This window comes from Ailuropoda melanoleuca, chromosome 4, assembly GCF_002007445.2.
Source record: "Ailuropoda melanoleuca isolate Jingjing chromosome 4, ASM200744v2, whole genome shotgun sequence".
NCBI lineage: Eukaryota > Metazoa > Chordata > Mammalia > Carnivora > Ursidae > Ailuropoda > Ailuropoda melanoleuca.
In genome coordinates, this window is record NC_048221.1 from 75,458,418 (window position 1) to 75,479,037 (window position 20,620).

The window sequence follows — 20,620 nt, forward strand, 5'->3', positions numbered from 1 at the left end:
GTTCCAAAATTCTAGAAAGGGGTTTAAGAGGAAAAATGCATTAGAAAATGTACAGGTAAAAATAAGACAATCTATCAAACCAGCTCTGCTCCAGGACTAACCAACTGAGCTGAGGCTTTAGGCGTTAGCTGTCTGTGGCAGCAAAGACCTCATTCCTCTTAAATACCAAACCTTAAGACACAGAACAGAAAAGTGGGCAGTAGAGGATTTTCACCAAATAATATAAGATCAAACAACTAGAAGCAATTTCTCAGGGACTTTAACTAAAATGGGCCAAGAATGGTGAGTTATCAGATGAAATCCTGCCAGAACACAGGCATACTTTCCCAAAAGTTAATTCTACTAGCTAAGTAAATTTAAAGTGGTAAGAGGAGTTACTCCCCATAATAGAATAAAATATATAATAGGTGATTAGCCAAGAAAGACACCAAGCAGGGGAAATGGGTTACATGCTCCAGAGCTGCCATAACAGAATCCAAGCCTACACTTCACATAGCCCTGATGGAAGGAGCTGGCTGAGAACGGTGGGTACCACACAGCTCCTAACACCTTGCCCTTCTTCACTCTCCCTGGGGCCACAACACTTCTTAAGCTTTGTGGGGTCTGGAGTACGCTTCAAAGTTGAAGTGTTTCAAGCTAACTGTGTTCTGGGAGTCAAATCTATCATAAGATTATATTAAAAGTTAAACCTCATTGTACATTTCAACTGGTACTCCAGAATGCTGGTTTCCCAGACTATCCACCGAACCCTGGCTATGTGTAGATGCTGATGAAAAATAGAAAAAAAAAAAAAATTAAAAATGCAAACACTGCAACTTCCATATATGAAGTCTCGAAATTATAAATGTCAAAATTCTAATTCCATTTGCCTGTGCCTAAAAATATTTCCCTGACAATTATTTCAAATTACTATAGACATTTTGCAGGCTATATTAGATTTTATATATACATTGTGAACGTCCGTAAAAATAATTTGTCCTACACATCTAACCTTTTGTTCCCAATATAGACCCACTTTCTTTTCCATGTTTATAGAGAAATGCTTACAAAGTCTTGCTCTCTGAGGATCTCATTTGGCACTTATCAAACTTATTTTTTCAAAAATCTTTATCAGCGATGAGAATTTTTCTCAGACTGTGTTGTTGATTGCTGTGTCACCACTTTTCTTTCCACTTCCATTAGAAGCCACAGGGCACCTTACTTCTTAGAGAAGAATGTGAAGCTGATTTGGGGATGAAGGACTTTTAGTCCAGAGTATACACCACTTTATAAAATATTTATTGATATAAAACCTAAAAATATACACGGTAGGTACAGTATTCACGTGGCTAATTATTTAGATTCAGCCCATGATTTTACACCACAGGGTTCTTATTAGGAATACCAAAAAGGGAATCAGAGTTTCTTGACACATGGTAATAAATATTTTCACTTACAACGAATAATTTAGCTCTTTTGGCATTCATTGTATGAAAAATAGATTTGAAATAATTTCAAGGTCTCTTAGCAAAGGTAGAGGTTTTGGCACACAAGAATAGGCAGTATGGGACTCCTTTCCTTTGTTTTCACAGAATTTTGCTTGCTTCTGTAATGCACACACTGCAAAATTTCTCCTCATTTGTCAAGATGATGTTGAAATGAAAAGATACTGTTTTTTTCTATAGCATTTCCTATGGTGGGTTTCTAGAATTCCAAATCACTAATTCTCTGCAATTTATCAGCCTTGCCCATAGAATGCTAATGAGCCTCTATATTCTTGATTATGGAAATGGAAAAGGAGCTTTCCCTCAAATTAATGCTAGCCAACACTGGAATTAGTCTAACACTAGTTTCAAAATGAAAATTCCCATAAGGAAATTACATATATAAATTCATCTAAAATTTCAGGGAGATGATTCAACAAAATGAAAAGCAGTCTATGTCTTAAGACCACTTTTCTTTAAAAACTTTTCTTCTAGGGGCGCCTGGGTGGCACAGAGGTTGAGCGTCTGCCTTCGGCTCAGGGCGTGATCCCGGTGTTATGGGATCGAGCCCCACATCAGGCTCCTCCACTATGAGCCTGCTTCTTCCTCTCCCACTCCCCCTGCTTGTGTTCCCTCTCTCGCTGGCTGTCTCTGTCTCTGTCGAATAAATAAATAAAATCTTTAAAAAAAAAAACAACTTTTCTTCTAAAGGAAATTCACATTTATTCACACTCCAAAATCATAAAGTATTAGAGCTACAAAGCCCTCACCTTAAAAATGGAGAAGGAAGTCAAGTACCAGGAAATTAAATAGTTGGTCTTCATCACACCAACAGCAGTAAAAATTTCTCCAGTGCAATCTCTTTACATAAGTCCATTAAAATAAAACATTTTAAGATTAGATAAACTCCCAAAATAACCCATTCACAATGGGGCATGTTGAATTTGAGGCAAATTGGGGGTGGTTATAAAGGTCTAAAGTTTAGAAGAACAATCTAGGCTGAGAATGGTATACATTTCCCACGGAAATAAAAAGAGAATCTTTGACTAACTTCAAAATAAAACCAACATATATAAGAGTGCAAAGAAAAATAGATATAAACAAAAAGGACTATTTTTCTGTTAACTGTTTTTCCTCCTAAAATACTTGAGTACATATTTCAAAGTAGAAATTCTGGGTAGTTCAGTGAGGAGGATTCTCTTAGGTATTGATGGGATTCAAAGCGAGTAATGTTGAAATTTTCCAAATAGAGTCTGATGACACTCATTGGCAGAAATTCTATTAAAAAAAATCACTTCTCCCAAAGAGCATAGTGAATGTTAATTTTTTAGCAATGACAAATGAACAATGCTTAAATAAAACATTAATATTAGGGGAAGTTGGATGAAGAGCGAACACCATGTTTGAAACATTTCTATGTATTTAAATTAGAGCATTCTTTGAAAAAATAAAAAAATAAAAGATGCATACTAATCTCATCAAATCTTACATATTACATATAAGTTGGCCAAAGTGGTTTTTATAAAATAATTTTCTTTAAAAAGATGCAGATACATTCATAAAGGAAAAAAATATAACTGCCACAACCACAACAAAGTAACCTGTAAATCCAACCCCCTTTGTGATATTTACGGACAGAAAACATGTATTAGCCTCACTTGATTGACATGTCTTTGGAAATGTCCTTACACTGTAGACTTTCAAATAAACCAAGCATATATTTTTCTACTACATCTTATCATTTTAGAACCTCATCTTTCTTCCTAAAGCACTACAAAGAGTTGAGCATCATTTAGGGAATTGCTAGGTAGAGAAAGAGAGAGAAAGTGGCTAAAATCAGTATTTACTTTGTTACTGCGTCAGTAGCCTTCTGTTTAAAATTATACCATTTTATCACCAACAGCAGTAAAAATGAAATTTCACTGGCTACATGTGAAACCACAAAGTCAGGAATCTAGGAAACCCTTGTTGCATGAATGCCTTCAAGCACTGACCTAAACTTACTATCTCTAGCTTGAGATTTTGAAAAGTAATCAAGAAGTATTCAATTTGATATTCTGCACCTAGGTATCATTTCAGTCAGGACTCATGACTGGTTCATGAGGTTTTCCATAATTACTCACTGTATTTTAAGCCACTTACTGAGGAAATAATAGAATTGATAACTATTTCAATAACACGAGTGGACTGTTTATGTAATTATCACTATTCAAAATTATTTCATTCAAGGCCAAGCCCTTGCTTCCTGCCTATACCATCTCCATTCTACTTTCTTTACAGTGGGTACCATTCGAATAGAAAATAGAATCAAAGATAGAAAAGGAAGGAAAATTAGGTGGATTGAAAATATTGCTCGGGTAATTTACAAGCACACTCAATTTACAAACACGCTCAAATTACAAACACACTTGTAGCCTAAGATAGTTATACTTACTCCAAAGTGTCCAAATTACTACTGGAAAAATGACTCAAGACTTCAAATCATCCCATCAGTAAAAGGAAACCAATTCCTTATATTTTAAAGGAAAATGTTTAACAGTGAGGGTTAATTTTAATGAATAAAGAGAATGAATCCAAACCAAATATGCAGGTGATTTTTAAATTAAAAATTTGTACATATTTTGCATTTACTTTTATTACTCACAGAGCATAAAAACCAGCTTTTAAAGCTCAATATGTTATCCTGAGAACATGTAGAACAGGAAACAGCCATCTTGACTGATTTTGAGACAAGCTACTTGGAACCTCGCTTCCTATTCAAATACCTCAGGGCCCTACACACCATTTCAGAGGCTGGTACTCGTGTGATGGGATGTGTGGCTCACCTGATTTCTTCTGATTTTGTGTTACTTTTTATTCTGTGACTGCATAATTAGGGCTGCTTAAATAAACATAAGGAACATATAGCAAAATAACATCCATGCATCTGCTTAACCCATAATGACCTCTCCTTTTTCCAAACTACCATGAAGTATATAGCAGATGTGCAGCAAATGTGTTCATCAATCGATACTATGGGGCAAAATAGTTTAGCCTTCAGTATTCCAGTTTTATGTGTACTTGTCCGGACTCTTCAACTGGACTTTTAAGGCAAGAGATATATATCTTATTCTCCTCTGAGTCACCCACCACATCTAGCAATTTTGGTATAGATCAATTAACCAGTAGATATCATAACAGATATTAACTATCAAAGGTATAAAAACCACTGAGATAATTGCTTATATATAATTAATATTCTGGAAAGAAATAATACATTTCTTGAAGGTTACAAAACTGCTGATAAACCTAGGAGTAGCTGTTCTGCCTGGAATTTCTAGGTTGTTATATGTATCCTTAAACCTATTATTTAGCCTCTAAATATTTAGCAGTGTTTTTACATAGACACATACTACATTCAACTCTGAAAATCTTGTAGTCCTACTGCAAACCTAATGAATAGATCCACTCAAATCTAGCTGTGTTAATTAAGAGAAGTCATGGTATGTAATTGAGAACAATTATTTTTAAGCCAGTGGGAGGGTAAATGGTCTAGAAAGCAGATGTAATCATGCAAGGTGACCCATTACGTAGACAGTTTACACATGAGTAACTGAGAATTGACACCTAAGGCTATACCCATGCAACTCCAAAATAAGGAGCTATTAAAAAGAATCAAAACTCTATGTAATACTGATTCAACAATAAAATAGTAATATTTTGAAGTCATAAGATAGTTTTAGTTTTGTATATATAATACATACTTTATTATATATACATAGTATTTATATATATATAATCTATTTTCTGTATACATAATAAATATTTTTTATCATAAGCAAATTCATCACTGGACAATTGACTGGGAAGATATTATCTTTGAACCTCTAGCAGAGTTTTCAATCTGAAAAAAGTGAAAAGATCAGATAGGTGAAGACATTTCCCTACAGCATTAAACCCCCACTTTATCTATGAAGTTACCAATAAATCCAGGCTGTGAACTCATATAACCATATTTTTGGTCAAAAGTCTGAAATATGTTGGGAATCAAGATTGTGGTATCCTACAAAACCCATTGTGTTTTAATAAAGAACAGTAGAAACAAAGATGAGAACACACAAATTTCTTTAGGAGTCTAATTTCTTTTGGTCCCCTAAGATAACATTCAAGTCATTGCTACCACTATATTATAGTTGCGGGAAAATAGTCAGCAAAGTATTTGAGTCTTTCGGTTAACAAGAAAATAATTACACTGTGGCTTCACATGCAGTATCAAAAAATATATACAACATATATATATATTCACAACACACACACATATACACACAACATATATATTAATACACACATGCAAATATATGTACGATGGACTACCATTCAGCCATAAAAATTAAATCTTGTCATTTGTAACAACATGGATGGATCTAAAGGGTATAATGTTAAGTGAAATAAGTCAGTCAAAGAAAGACAAATACCATATCATTTCACTCATATGTGGAATTTAAGAAACAAAACAAATGAAGAAAGAAAAAAGAGACAAACCAAAAAACAGACTCTTAAATATAGAGAACAAACTGGTGGTGGTCAGAGGGGAGATGGATGGGGGATGGGTGGAATAGGTGAGGGGGTCTGAGAGTACGTTTATCATGATGAGCACTGGGTAATACTTAGAATTGTTGAATCACTATACTGTACAACTGAAACTAGTATCACACTGTATGTTAACTAACTGGAATTTTTAAGAATAAAGTAAAATTTTATTCTCACACACACACATATATATGTATAAATATGTATACACACACACACACACACCACAAAAATGAAAACTAAAACATGTAACTGATTTTGGAAAATAGTTCTGGGATAGTTACTAATGCTTCATCAAGTGACTTTAAATGAAGGTAAAAATTTGAGGAACAAATGGGAATGTATAGTGATAATCACTCATAATTTGTGACACAAAATAGAAAATATCTGATATATTTTTGCTTTTTCCCAGTTATCATGCAGTTTGGACTCATGTCGTCTTAATGTGCTAAGGGCAAGTAGAGCTACCCATGGGTTTATAATGTTCTATTATAAGAAATAGTGTGAGTGGATATACTGGAAATTGCTTTTCTACTAGATATTACTGTGTTTGGCTCCATTCTCTGGGCCGGAGTGATGAGGGAAGGGAGTCTCCAGGAGATTCAAATATCAATTGTCAAGTAAACATAAATAAGGCGGCAAAAAGTAAAACCAATCTTCCCAGGTCAATACTGTAACCTTAGTAGAAGTCAAAGAAATTTGAAAGCCCAAATATACATAAAAATGTATAAAGCAGAACTTGGTGTCATTATGCTTTGCTGAGTTTATCCATAGCTTACTGCTCAGTAAAACTGAGGTCTGGAGCAATGGCATTTGAGTCCACAAAAGACAGGTAAAGCAGCAGAGAAATAAAAGACAGGAAGTAGAGGAAATGGGAAATGATGGAAAAGACTGAATAATAAAATGTACCACTGGGTCCAAGTAAAATTAAATATCCACTAACACTGTTCACCTATGAATTTTGCTAGTGCTCCTTAACACTGGAATTAAGAATGCTTATTTTGACTGGGAAGAAATCTCATTTCAAATGAGTTATTTTCCAAGTGGGCAGAGTGTAAGCTTAGTTCTCAAAACATTTAAACTTAATATAGACGAAGGTTAAAAGTCCCTGGCTACATGTTTTTCCCCCCATTTGAAAAAAGTGTAAGCCAAGAGGGCTTTTCCCATCAATTAGCATTCTGCCTACTGCATCCATCATAGAGTTAATTGATTGCACTTGTAGCTTATAAATGCTCCCAGATGCTGTGGGATGAGTACATTTCGTAAATTAAAGGAGCGTATGGAAGGCACACAGACAGTAACATTTCATCATAACTACCCAAAACATCCTTAATATGCAATGCTACATCACTAATTACTATGTAAATATGTAAGTGTTTCCCTGGTTAATGTCTTGGTGAGACATTTGTTTGGCAGTTGAGCCCAAATGCTATTTTGACCAGCCATTTAATACCACTTCAGCGCTCTTGTTTCATTCCACTTTGCCTGGAAGGAGAATGTGGCTCTCAGCCTATTAGGCAACCTTGATTGTGCAAAGTCAGTGAAAATGTTTATTCTTTCTCACTGAGTCATCTTACTTAAGAAACACCAGTCAACCCTCCAAATTATAAATATCTGTCCTAAGTTCTGTCTGCAGGCTCTATTTCTTCTTGAAAACATTAGATGGAATTTGCCAAGTGAAGAATGTTCTGATGCTTAGTGGACTCTTTCATTAATTTCTAAGAAAAGGACAAGGAGGAAAAGGACTGCATAAAGTATAAGAAACTGGCTTAATTCTTCAACTCTTGGGAAATTAGTATCAATGATCCAAGTAAATTATCTTGAATACCTCAAGGTGTCAAAAATAAAGGATTCATTCTCTGATCTAGGTCATAGGTCTTTGTCAAGCCAAGGTTGAAAAGGTAAGTCAAGAGAGACATGCAATATGGCAAAATTTCCTTTGGAGAGTGGAAATTCTCTCCATATACAAGGTCCACCAACCACATGATTAAGTGAGCTGTAGGTGACCCATGATCAGAAGATGTATATTTAAACTTTTAAAATTTGTGTTTTATTGATAGATTTTGGCAGCATAATTTTGGTCAAATTCATTTGCATTTAGGACTAGAAATTGTGTCTAAGTTCACCTTAAAATTTTGGAAGAATCATTAAAATTACAGAATTCAAAAGAAAATTGATTTTCATTTATTTTCCCAGTCCTATGGCCTTTCTGGGTAAAGACTATGCCCAGTTCTCTGGGTAGGTCAGTGACAGAAAGTTTGAAAGAGGATTCTGAGAGATTAATTTCATTTCAGAATTTGAACTGGGCATAGGTAAAGCTCCCAAGCTTCATGATAAAATTAACAAATACTTAAATAAGCCATTCAAAATTGTTCTAGAAACTAACATCTATTTATAAGCCGGAAGTAAAATAATGGTAGATTAGTCAGCATGGGCTTTTAATATTTTCAGAATTGAAAGCTTACTTAGGAAGAAAGTTAGCAAACCCTACAGATGCTTGAATCATCTAAGGTCTGGTATATAAGTTTAGTAGTTACTCCCACATTTATATTTAGATGCCACCAACTCAAATAATACAATAGCTTAATTTTAATTTTGCTCCTACTTTTCCTTTACAGGGCAGAAAGAAAAAGATTATAAACAACAACAAACAGACAACACACCATTTATAATCTGGTAAAGCAACTTCTATTCATGAGATTTCTTCCTTACTCTATGAAGCAGGGGCTACCTAGTTTAATGAAAAATATTTGTTACAACAGACGTGACATTCTATCTTATAATTAAAGGAAGATACAATCAGGAGTTGCCTTGAAAAGAAAGGGCAGGCTTCCTTAGCTATCAAGAGGACTCTTCCCCTCCAGGCTCCCCTTTTCTGATGTGCAATCCCTTCTGTTTTCCATCTGCTCCGCCCCCACCTATTGTCTCCACTCACTGCCAAGCGTGGCAATCCCATCTGGCCACACTCTTGCTTCTGCTGGCTCTAATTCCCAGGGGCCTAGGAAATATTTGAATGTCAAGGCTCTTTCCCTCTTCACAAGAATAAGGACTTAGCTAGGAGGGTATCAAACAATTCCCCAAAGAATTCCCACACACATGAACATGCACATAATCTCTTGCACACACAAACAGTTTTAGAAACCTTTCCTAGGCTAACATTAAAAAAAATATGTATTTCAAAATTCTTTCACCTCGATACATTTTTACAAATTAAAAATTTACTGTCTATCTTTGAAGAAATCAAAATTTATATTTCAAGAATATCAACACTTTCATTAATCCCAGACATGCATTTTTTTTCAGAAAGCAGAAGTACTTAGTGTAAGTAAATGTTATTTAAATCTTACCATCGTGAAATATTTCCATTAGTTAATCAGGTTTAATCGTTGACCACTAATACATTTTCTGTTGTACCAAACATACATTTAATTCAGGCATTCCAGCTTTACAAATTCTCCACGAAAGCCCACTCTGCCGCAAAAGCATGCATGGTCAGAATCTAAGCATATTTAGGCAAAATTATCACCAAGTCATTAACAATAATAAAGCAGTCTGGCAAGTATTGAAAGCAGCTTTTATTCATGCTTTTACTTGAACCAACTTACTACATATATACATACACACACACACACACACACACACACACACACACACACACACATATTCTTGGTTGTTTTTGCCACAAGCATGCTAAAAAACCTCTGAAGCTCACAGAAAGCAGCAAACAAAACTAGAAGCAACCATGCTCAGGGTTTAAGGACATTAAAAAATTAAAGCAACCTTTCTACATTTCATACAGAGCGTGCATAAATTTGACATGCAATCTCCAAAAATAAATATTGTAACATAAATCTTAAAATTAGTTTATCCAAAAGAGTTTATTCTTATTTTCATTATAATTGTTCTTAGGCTTCTGGTATCTTAAACCCTGCATGCTGCAGTTCTAAGCTGTGCTGAGCACCGGCTGTGAGAGAAGAAGCTACCTGCGAGTTTTCACAGTGCCATCTCATATCCATGTCTGTCTGGCTACCCTGCGTGCTTAGAGCTTTTTTCTTAATTCTTAATGGAAATCCTAGGAAATTTAGTCCATCCTCTGAAATCAATACTGGTGACAGGAGAGCTCCCTGACTCAGTGGGAGATCAAGATGATAAATTGCCTGCGCATCAGCCTGGCCTATCAGTGCCCTGCACACAGATGGGCGAGAAAAGACACAGAAAAGGCTGTTCAGTCACGTGTCACCGAGGAGCCAATGGCTGGCGCGCTACTGCAGGAAGCGATGCTGCAGTTCCGTCTGCAGTTGACGAGGCTGTTGACGAGGCTGTTGGTACACAGCCCAGCCCGCGTCCCGCTCAAAAAGTCTAGGCATCACTGCTGCTGAATTTGCTCCCTGGCTGTGACTGCATAGAAGTACGGACATCGCTCTAACTCCGACCCAAATAAAGACCTATTTTCATGCACAAGGAATTTTCTCTATATTGCTTTCTAATGCATTGTGATCACAAAACAGATAGGAAACTTTTTTTTAACACCCCAACCCTTAACCTCTTATGTGCTTCCCTTCAGATAATTCTGTTTTCACCTAATATTAAATTAGAAGCTTCAACTGTGCAATTAGCATGCAACCCTCCTAACAGACTCGCTGCAAAGCTTTATAATTGTAATTATAATTTTATTTCCAACTTAACGAATCATTTTTTTTTTGAATGCCAAGTTTATAATGAGTAGTTTTATGGGATGATTTTGTAAAGGCAATTATGCAACAATAAGAAGTACGTTATTACGCTTTTCTGCCAATTAGAACTGCTCCTCTTTAAACATGATTTAAATCCCAATAAATATGCCATTTTATCAATCATTAAAAATAAAAACAAACAAGCATCAAAGGATAGACATCTCATTTCCTAAAGCCTGAAGAACAAATGTATTATACAGTGATGGAAATGTGGACTTATTTTTTGTCTTTCCTCTTAAATTTAAAATAATTCTTTAGGAAGCAAAGGCTCCACATCTGGAATACCATATGGAACCATATCCCCCAATACATCTGCTTCCATTGATCACTGTGTAATAACAGACATGTTGCACAGTTCTTCAAGGTAACCGAGATGACTGTATCCAGTCTGACAGGTAAGGTTATAAGTGATGAGACTACAGTGTTTTTCAAATGGCAATATGATGGAGATTAAAAAAAAAAAAAAAAAGCTCAAAAGAAACAGTGAACGATCTTCAGGAACAACAGAAAGAGTACCAGGGCACTTCTCTTTATCTTTTTCATTGCTCAGTTTCAATTATATCCATGCATTTTCAAAAATTAATTCTAACTCATGTAGAGTGACCCAACACCACTTAAAAAAAAAAAAAAACCCAAACCAAAACACAACACTGAGAATAAATACTGATGTTTGTGCCCTCATCAGTAAATTGTCACTGAGCTTTAGAACGCTGAAATTCCAAAGCTCATTTCACCTTGGGAACTATTTTTTAAACACATTCTTGAAACTCTGACCCTGCCAAGTTTTCTGCAAATTTTTGCTCTTATTGACTATCAGGGAATAATAAAGCATTTTTCAAATTTTTAAAATAAATATTGTTTTGTGTTCATTCTATTTTGGCCTCTATATTCAATAATAACATAATCCTCAACAATCAAAATCAAACCTAGGGAGCAAAGCTGAGGTCAAAGATGGGACTAAGGCACAGTTTTAGTAGGCCATTTTATACATGTTTCATCAAGTCTAGGTATTTTCTAATTTAAAATTAATTAATTAAAAAGATGGTTTAATGACTGCTAGATACTTGACCAAAAATATTGAGGGGAAAGGAGGCAGACAGGAGGAAGAAGACCTGCTTTTTTTCATGTTAAGAACATAGGCAGGTGTGGGCAAAAAGTCGCTGCCAGAGAAGGTTCGGCTATCTTAGCTGAAGACCCCACAAACCATATTCATCTTCCACTTCCTTCATCCCCGAATGCCTATAACAATACAAACTTACAGGTGTTAAGAGCTCTACAATTTGTAGTGACAATTCACCTAAATTATCTCTGATTCTTAGAGGTAAGAACTGAGAAGTAAATGATTTGGTTAATTAGCAGAGCTTTGGGCAAATTAACCCCTCCAAGCCTTAGTTTTCTCAGCAGGATGCAATTAGCAAGAAGTGGCAGAGTCAACCATGAATCTTAATTTAGGATATTGTTTACTGCTGCTTGAAAGGCAAGATAATGTGCACGTTTTTTTTTTTTTTTTTAACCAATAATGGTGTAGGGCTAGAGACAAAATGAAATTCACTTTCTTGTGTTTCCTGCTTGGCACAAGCTTATTTTATCCAAGAGACAGAACTTGGCTTATAGATTCTATTGTTCACTCTTTTGTGGCTGTTGTTCAGAGCCCTAGGATTTTAAGAGATATAAACATTAAAAAATATTGAATTGGTTAAATTAAATCAAAGGCTTATAATTTGCACTATTAAAGGATTTTTGTGTTTTATACAAAGTTATTCTAAGTCAGTGATATATGGGGGCTGATTTTGTCCCCACGAGGACATTTGAGAATGTTTGGAAATAGTTCTAGTTGTCACACCTGGGGAGGTGCTACTAGCATCTAGTGGGTATGGCTAAGGATACTGCTCATCATCTCACAGGGGACAGGACAGCCCCTACGACAAAGACTTACCTGGCCTTAAATGTCAATAGCGAGATTGAGAAACATGTACTAAATACTATGCTTTTCTACCTTGTTTAGAAAGAGGTTAAAAACAGAAAGTACTGTGTACTATGGGATGTATATTGTAAAGTGACAAGGAAGAAAGTTTAGGTGGAGAAGAGAAGAGGACTGAGGACAAGGCCCTGGATTCCTCCAAAGGTAAGAAGTCTTGGGGAAGAGGAGATAAGAAAAAATGAGTAAGAGGAGGTAAGAGAAAAACTCCTAGTGTAGTGACCTGGAAGCCTATGGTAAAAAGCCTATGGTGGCAAAGACATTAGGGTCCTGTTCAAATGCTGTAGACAGGTCAAATAATCCACTCTTCATAGTTTGTTGTCATTTTTGTTGTTTTTAAAAGATTGATTGATTGACTGATTGATTGATGGGGGAGAGAGAGCACGTGCCCAGGAGCAGGGGGAGGGGCAGAGGGAGAGGGAGAAAGAGAGAAGCAGACTCCTCATTGGGTAGGGAGCCCGACGAGGAGGCTGGATCTCACAACCCTGAGCTACCACTTAAGCCCTGAGATCACCACCTGAGCCAAAATCAAGAGTCTGATGCTCAACCAACAGAGCCACCAAGGCACCCCCTTAGTTTTGTCTTTAATTAAACAAAGGGTGTAAGAAATTAATCTCACTGAAACTAATACTACAGAAGACTCGAGATCCTTATTCCTCCTCGTGTTCGGATTTTTACAGATGTGGCCAGAAAAGGTAGTATTTACAGGGACCACAGGAGGGCTGTTTGGAGAATGTTTGAAGGGGAGGGCCCTTTCATGACCCTCAAATTGTAACTCTTAGGCTATTTACAGTTGTACTTGCTTTAGAGTCCACAAAGGTACACCTGTAAACTAGCGAGTGAACAAATGCTATTTCAGACCATCCCACATCATAGTGTGTGAAGGAGGCAGAGAGCCACTGCGTCCCCTAGAAACAATGTCTGCAGTCCTTCTCTCCAGGCCCCCACCCAGTCTTTCCATTCTTAGACAAGGTTTCTGGGAACAGAGTTCTCAGGACAGCTTCAGGCACTTTCCCTCTGTGACTCCTGTCAGGCCAATTTCCACACTTGGTCAAGCCTGTGGCATCCAGGGTCAGTGCAACAGAGCTGAGACACACGGCTATCTGGATTACTAGGACACTGGAGCAGTTTTGGGTCAAATTAATGCTCTTTTTGGTAAGAAAATATTGCAGGAAAGCAGTGGGGGGGAGGAAGACAGGGCGGGAGGGAGAGAGAGGGAGGAAGAGATAAAGAAGGGGAGAGATGGGGAGAGAGATGGAAGGAGGCAAAGACAGAGAGAGGGGGAGGGGGAGAGAGAGAGAAAGAAAGGGAAGAGATCAGTAAAAAGAGCCACAGATCTACAGATATTAATTACATACTGTGTGGTGTGAAAAGACACTGCATGTCATAGTTCTCTTTAGATAGATCTTTACAACTTCAAGAGGTTTTATAGTTTGCATAGTCCAACTCCTTCATTTTACAGATGAAGGATTTTGATACAGAGAGGTTAAATAACTTGGCTTGAATTAAGTGACAGTGGAACTCTTCCCAATCTAGTTAATGGGTGAACATGATATTGGCCAGTTTCAAGATGCTTTCACAAATCACCGTAATTATCAACCACAGGAAGACTTAGAGGAAAGGGGAAAATGATGTCAAGTAAGAGACAAAGGATGGCCTCAAAGACTCCTCCTTGCCCCGGTCATGCTGGATTAAGGCATTGAAAGCCTTAGTTATCCAGGAAAGAATATGATCCTCCAGTGAGCATTTATAAGATATGAAACACAAAAGGAGAAGCTTTGAGTCTCCTCCTTCAGAAGAATGTGCATGTCTGCTGAAGATTTTTTTTCATGCAAATTCTCTTGTCTGTATTTGTACCACAGTCATGATGAATGAGAAGCAGGGTGCCTGGATGACTTTTAAAAGACATATGTCAGGAAGTAAGCTCTAGTTGTGAGAGAATATACGTGGGGAGATATTCTGGATCATTTACATTTTTTAAGAAAAGGGGAAAAAATAGAAATGGTAGAAAACCACAGCAGATTATCTTGATTTAAAATCTTTATTGTTTTTTTCTTTTTCTCCCTATCATGGCAGTCTTAGTTTGATGCCATGGAGCACCACTGAACTTCTGTTAACTATTAATTTAATATTTGCAAGTACGTATCAAAAGTAGGATGTGAATTAATGCCTAAATAAATAAAATTTCATATATTCTAAATCTTATTTTTTTCTGCTACTCTAATCTTATGGGTTTTGTTTTTTACATTGATTATTTCTGTAGGTACATATGCTTTGTTGTAAAACAAAAGTAAAAGTAAAATCACACCAAAAAATGCCTCATATGATCTTTTTTGATAACACTCTACTCTAAAATTTATTATACTAATGTTAAAAATAAAAGAAATTGAGAGGTGCCTGGGTGGCTCAGTAGGTTAAGCATCTGACTTGGGCTCAGGTTAAGTATGTGACTTTGGTTTAGGTCATGATCTCAGCGTCCTGGGATCTAGCTGTGTCTGGCTTCCTGCTCAGCAGGGAGTTTGCCTCTCCCTCTGCCCCACACCCCACACACCCCACTCATGCTTTCTCTCTCAAATAAATAAATAAATAAATAAAATCTTTTTAAAAATAAGAAAAATAAAAGAAATTGAGGCTCAGAGGGATTCACTAACATCTATACCCATGAAGCTAGTGATTGAAAGTTTACTGACTACACATCAAATGTTCTTTTCAAATCAGAATTACTCCTGGTGCTTCAGAGTTGTTCTGTAAGTTTAGTATGCATAAGACCCAAGAAAGAAACTTGTTAAATATCCAGATTTCTGGGCCCTTCCCTGGAGAATGATTCTGTCTCTGACTTAGACGGATCCTGAAATCTGCATTGTAAATAAGCGTCCTAACTCCATAATTTAAGAACCTCAGGATCATTTTTGAGTTTCAAATTCAGAATTCTTTTTCAAGAAAAGCCATGTCAACGGGATTTGTAATGAATGGAAATAGGAAGCTTTTTTTAAAGCATAAACTAAAAAAGTGTTGGACTAGTGTTTACCAAGAGAGAAACTTGAACAGAGAGCAGCACAATAGCAAAAAATTAAAAATACTGGTGCTTTAGAGACATCCATTAAGAGACAGTTTCCCAAATTGGACTTCACAATGTAAAAGAAGATTTTAGTTGAAAATATTTTTCAGCAAGAAAGACTGACGTGCATAGAAGAAATGTGCAATTAACAACATTTTGAAGGCTAGGGTGACTCTTCTATAGCCACAGTTAGATACAGCACTTGACTGTCTTGGTCCCTAACCACTGCTGCAATTAGAAACCATGAATACGCAGATATCCAGGCAGGCCCCTTTCACATATCCTAAAATTCATTTGTACCAAGAAGGGTTTTCTTAGGATGGTTCTCTAGACCTCTAGAGATAGGTAAGTTTTCTTTTATGAGATCAGAATCCACCAGAAATCACATCAAAGCTTCCCCAATTGTTTAAGACAGTAAATCTGCCCAGAAAGAAATCCCCAGCCTGCTTAAGGTGCAACAGGGATTCATGAAGATGAAGTGAGCGCATGCTGTACAGGATTCTCTTCATTGCTTTTCTCCCAGCTGGCTTCTAGGTTGGCCAGTTTGAGGTCAAAGGGTAACAATGCTAAAGCATGCTCTTTTCAGACTAACCTCTTTAGGATTTATACTGCTACTCCCTAACTTGTTTTAAAATTTTCAGAAATTTTTGGTGTACTATATATTTTAAAAAAATTTTGACAGAAGGATGACTAAATTGTTCACTTTGATCCAAACTCAAGAGCTGAAGGACAAAATTAATAAGGTACTGATTCTTTCATGATTTATTTTTTTTTAAGATTTATTTATTTATTTGAGAGAGAGAAAAAAGAGAGAGAGAGAGTGTGCATGCATGTGTACACGAGCCGGGGGAGGGGTAGAGTGAGAGAGAGAGAGAAAGAGAGAGAGAGAAATCCTTAAGCAGATTCCCTGCTAAGCTCAGAGCCTGATGCGGGGCTCGATTTTACAACCTTGAGATCATGACCCAAGCCCGAAATCATGACTCAGATGCTCAATCGACTGATCTACCCAGGTGCCCCTAATTCTTTCAGGATATTCAGGGTATTGTGAGTAGGAAAATGCCTTTTACCAAACAGACATTAGTGACCAAATATTTTTGGTGCCTATTGATGAAAAGTGTTAAGCAAAAAAGCCACGGTCTGTGGTCAAGTCTATTAAGAGGCAGGAAGTAAAGAAAGAAGGAAGAAAAATAAAGGAGGAAGGAGGGAGGGAACGAAAAGGACTAGAGAAAAAAGAACACAAAATCTTATAGGTAGTTGAGGTGCATTAATAGACTGCAAGAAACTTTTGCTTTTTAGTGAACACAGCTTATCAGACACTTTCAAATGTAAGTCTACTTTCTCCCCTCTCCTCCACTCCTTGACAATGGACCACACAATGATATTTTAAGCAGTAAGGATGACTTAGAAGAGATACCTACACAGAAGCATACACATGACTCCACTATCCTATCCACGCACAGAAGCACATGGACAAACAGAACCCACATTTTTATTTATCAAGAGTGAATATTTTCCATTAATAAAACTGTGAAACCTAAGCTGGAAACAAAGCTCATCTTGGAATGAACATAACATTATAAGAAAACTGGTGAACAGAGAAATTCTCAACTGGTCACTCATATAATGTTACACGAGAAATTCTAGCAGACAGATGCAATGATTTCATGTAGACTCAATATTCTGTAACAATGGTTTCCAAATTTAAGATGCCTAAGAATTAGAGTGTTTGTTAAAAACGTTAATCTTCGGGGCCCACCCTGATCTACTTAATTTCTAGGGATGAGCATGAAAAACCACAGGCTTATCATGTATTCCAAGTGATTTTGATGCAGACTGTTTTAAACCTTACTTTGAGAAACACATTTATGACATCCCCTTCCACTGCCCTCCCACTGTGACACCAGCTTTGGACATGTTGAATTATCCAATTCAACTCTTAAAGCACAATGTCTTTCATTTTGAGGGACAGAAGGTTGGAAAATCTAGAGAGGGATTAGGAATGATGAGATGGATAGATTCTGAAAAGGCCTCCTGGAAGAGACTTCATTCAACTTGGGTCTTGAAAGTGGTAGAGTTAATTATTTTAGCACAGCCATGAGAGTGTAAAAGTGCTTTTCTTCAACAATATTAAAAATTATTTTATAAATGATAAACTCCTTTATCCTTTCAACTGGAGGACTTAGCAATGCTTTTAGTACATGTGAGATCGTCAATAAACATTAGTTGAATTAGTAAATGACAGGACCACAACAAAGTCAATCTATAAAAAAAAAAAAATTCACTCACAATCCCGTGACAGCTTTCGCAAACCTTTTGTTGTTAATGCTGTTGTTATTATTTTGATTTCATTTCACATTCTTTTCCATTTCTTATCTGTACATACACATAATTTTAAATAGTTATAATAATAAAGCTACACTTGATTGTTTTGTAATTTAATATGGCATATACATTTTCCACTTTGACTTAGAATATTATTATCATTGTAAATAATAGTCAAAATGGTATATTATAATTTACATGACTATTTTGCATTTTTTTGGATAATGGATCCATCTCAATTTTATATTTCTGCTATTGTAAATAACATTTTTCTTCCTGTGTATTTTTTTCATAAGATAAATTCCCATAAGTGGGATTACTGGTCTAAAGACATAAGTGTTTTTATAGATCTCGAAACAATCTGCCAAAGTACTTTTCAAAAGGCTTGTTCTAATTTTCACATTGTCTCCAGCATGCTATGTTCTATTACATCTTCACTGGTGTGAACATGTTGTTTTTTCTATCTAGAGATGCCCTTTTCCCATTTAAAAAAAAAATTCTGGTAAACTCCTACACATGGTGTTGTACCAAGCTCAAATGCTACTCTTTCCTGCAGCCTTCCCAAAGCCCCTAGGCAGAGTTAGTCATTATTCCCACTGCGTTCCCAGAGTACTTTGTAATAGTATCAATTTTAGCACTTATCTAATAGTTTTGTTTGTTGTAGTTTGCATACTTCTTTTTCTGTTTCACAGATGATCAGTAACTCCACGGTTGAGCTTCTGTCTACTTCATCTTTGGAGCCTTACCCTCTAGCACAAGGCCGGGCATATATTACACATTCAATAAACGCTTACTACGTGAGTGAATGAATGAATGGGTAAATGTGATGCAGAAGGCCAAGCCTCTTCCTGTGTTCCTGGGTAAAAAGGCTTTCTTTCACCAACTCTAGTATGGGCCACCCCGTCCTAAGAGTATTTGTATTATTGCAGTTGTGTTTTGTAATATTTATATATTTTTTATACTTATCTATTCTGTAGGTCTGTATTTTTATATTTTTACTGATCTACTTTTGGGGCCTTATTGGCATGATTTTGTGACATGTTGTGAATCAACTCTTTGAATACTTAGGTAATGACTTTTGGGTACACCAGAGTCAGAAAATATTTCTTTGGGGGCGCCTGGGTAGCGCAGTCATTAAGCGTCTGCCTTCGGCTCAGGGTGTGATCCCAGCGTTATGGGATCGAGCCCCACATCAGGCTCTTCCGCTATGAGCCTGCTTCTTCCTCTCCCACTCCCCCTGCTTGTGCTCCCTCTCTTGCTGGCTGTCTCTATATCTGTCAAATAAATAAATAAAATCTTAAAAAAAAAAAAAAAGAAAATGTTTTTTTGTAGCTCAAAATGAGGCACCTTTTATGGATGAAATGTTAGGACTAGAGAACAGGATTAGAAACCACTTGTGGAAACTGTGGCATGCGTATGGCTCCACCACAGAGAGAATACAAATTTAAAAATAGCCCCCAATAATGAATTACTTAATAACATATAATCAATAATTATTCTTACATATCACTTTATGAATTTCGCCACATTTCAACTATACAATCTCATTTTATCCTTCACTAAAAACTTGTAAGAAATTCACACAAAGCAAGTATAACATAATTAAAATTTGAAGGATAAGAAATTTAAAGCATAGAAATGTGACTAACAAGCGAAAAAACCAGGGCCGGTATTCACATATTTTGAGTCACGTTTTAGCCCTCATTCTAATAAAATCATTAGATCTTGCTGAATTTTGTTACTTAACCAAATTGAGAAAATGAGATTTTAAGCAGTATAAACTAGACTGGTGATTTTAAAACAAGCTAACAGCTTTGTTGGCAACAGAAATATTTGTGCTGAAGAGATGCTTATGAATAATTCATTAGAAAAATAAATAATACCAGAAGACTATTATTAAAATCAGTGGCAGATGGAGGGGGGGGCTGCTTTTCATCCTACCTGGTAGTTTCTAGAACTTATGCCCAGGAAAGCAAAATAGTAGACCATTCACTCACTGTCATTCAGTCATTCAACTAACACATACTACAGCCTAAGGAGGTAAAAAAAAAAAAAAATGTGGGAAATACAAAAAAAAAAAAAGTCCATCACCAAGAGCGCGCGCACACACACACACACACACACACACCTTACACACATACACATCCTATTACAGTATCTTGTAAGTGCTACAGAAATTATATTCCATAGAAAACATCCTGAAAGCTCAGGGATAAAGGATGAGTCGTAGGTATATACGCTATATTGGGTTCGATATGTTCACCTAACGAACAAAGTGAGGGGGTATGGACTTTGTTTCTTATTTTGTGATTTTGTACAAACCACTTAATCTGCCTATGCCGGAGTGTCCATGTCTAGGAAATAAAGGGATTGCATCACTTTTGCCAATCAAATGCACGTAACATGTGACCACAAGGAAGATAGTATCTCCGTGATAGAAGCATGGGCCGTGAAATCAGGTAGCTCTGGTTTTATGACCTCACTTTGGGGCGTAGAT

The 20,620-nt window shown here is 36.4% G+C and overlaps 1 protein-coding gene across 33 annotated transcripts in view; it reads right to left on the reverse strand.

Annotated features, from left to right (window-relative positions):
- NRXN1 (neurexin 1) overlaps window positions 1-20,620 on the reverse strand; it is a 1,113,431-nt gene that overhangs the window by 41,457 nt on the left and 1,051,354 nt on the right. The window contains exon 1 of one of the 33 annotated variants that reach the window (XM_019801697.2): window positions 10,016-10,213. The exons of the other annotated variants lie outside the window; for them this stretch is intronic. Within the exon in view, the coding sequence (XP_019657256.1) occupies window positions 10,016-10,048 (33 nt within the window). The 5' untranslated portion in view covers window positions 10,049-10,213. Of the gene's footprint in view, window positions 1-10,015; window positions 10,214-20,620 lie in introns of those variants that run through there. 33 annotated transcript variants of the gene reach the window in all.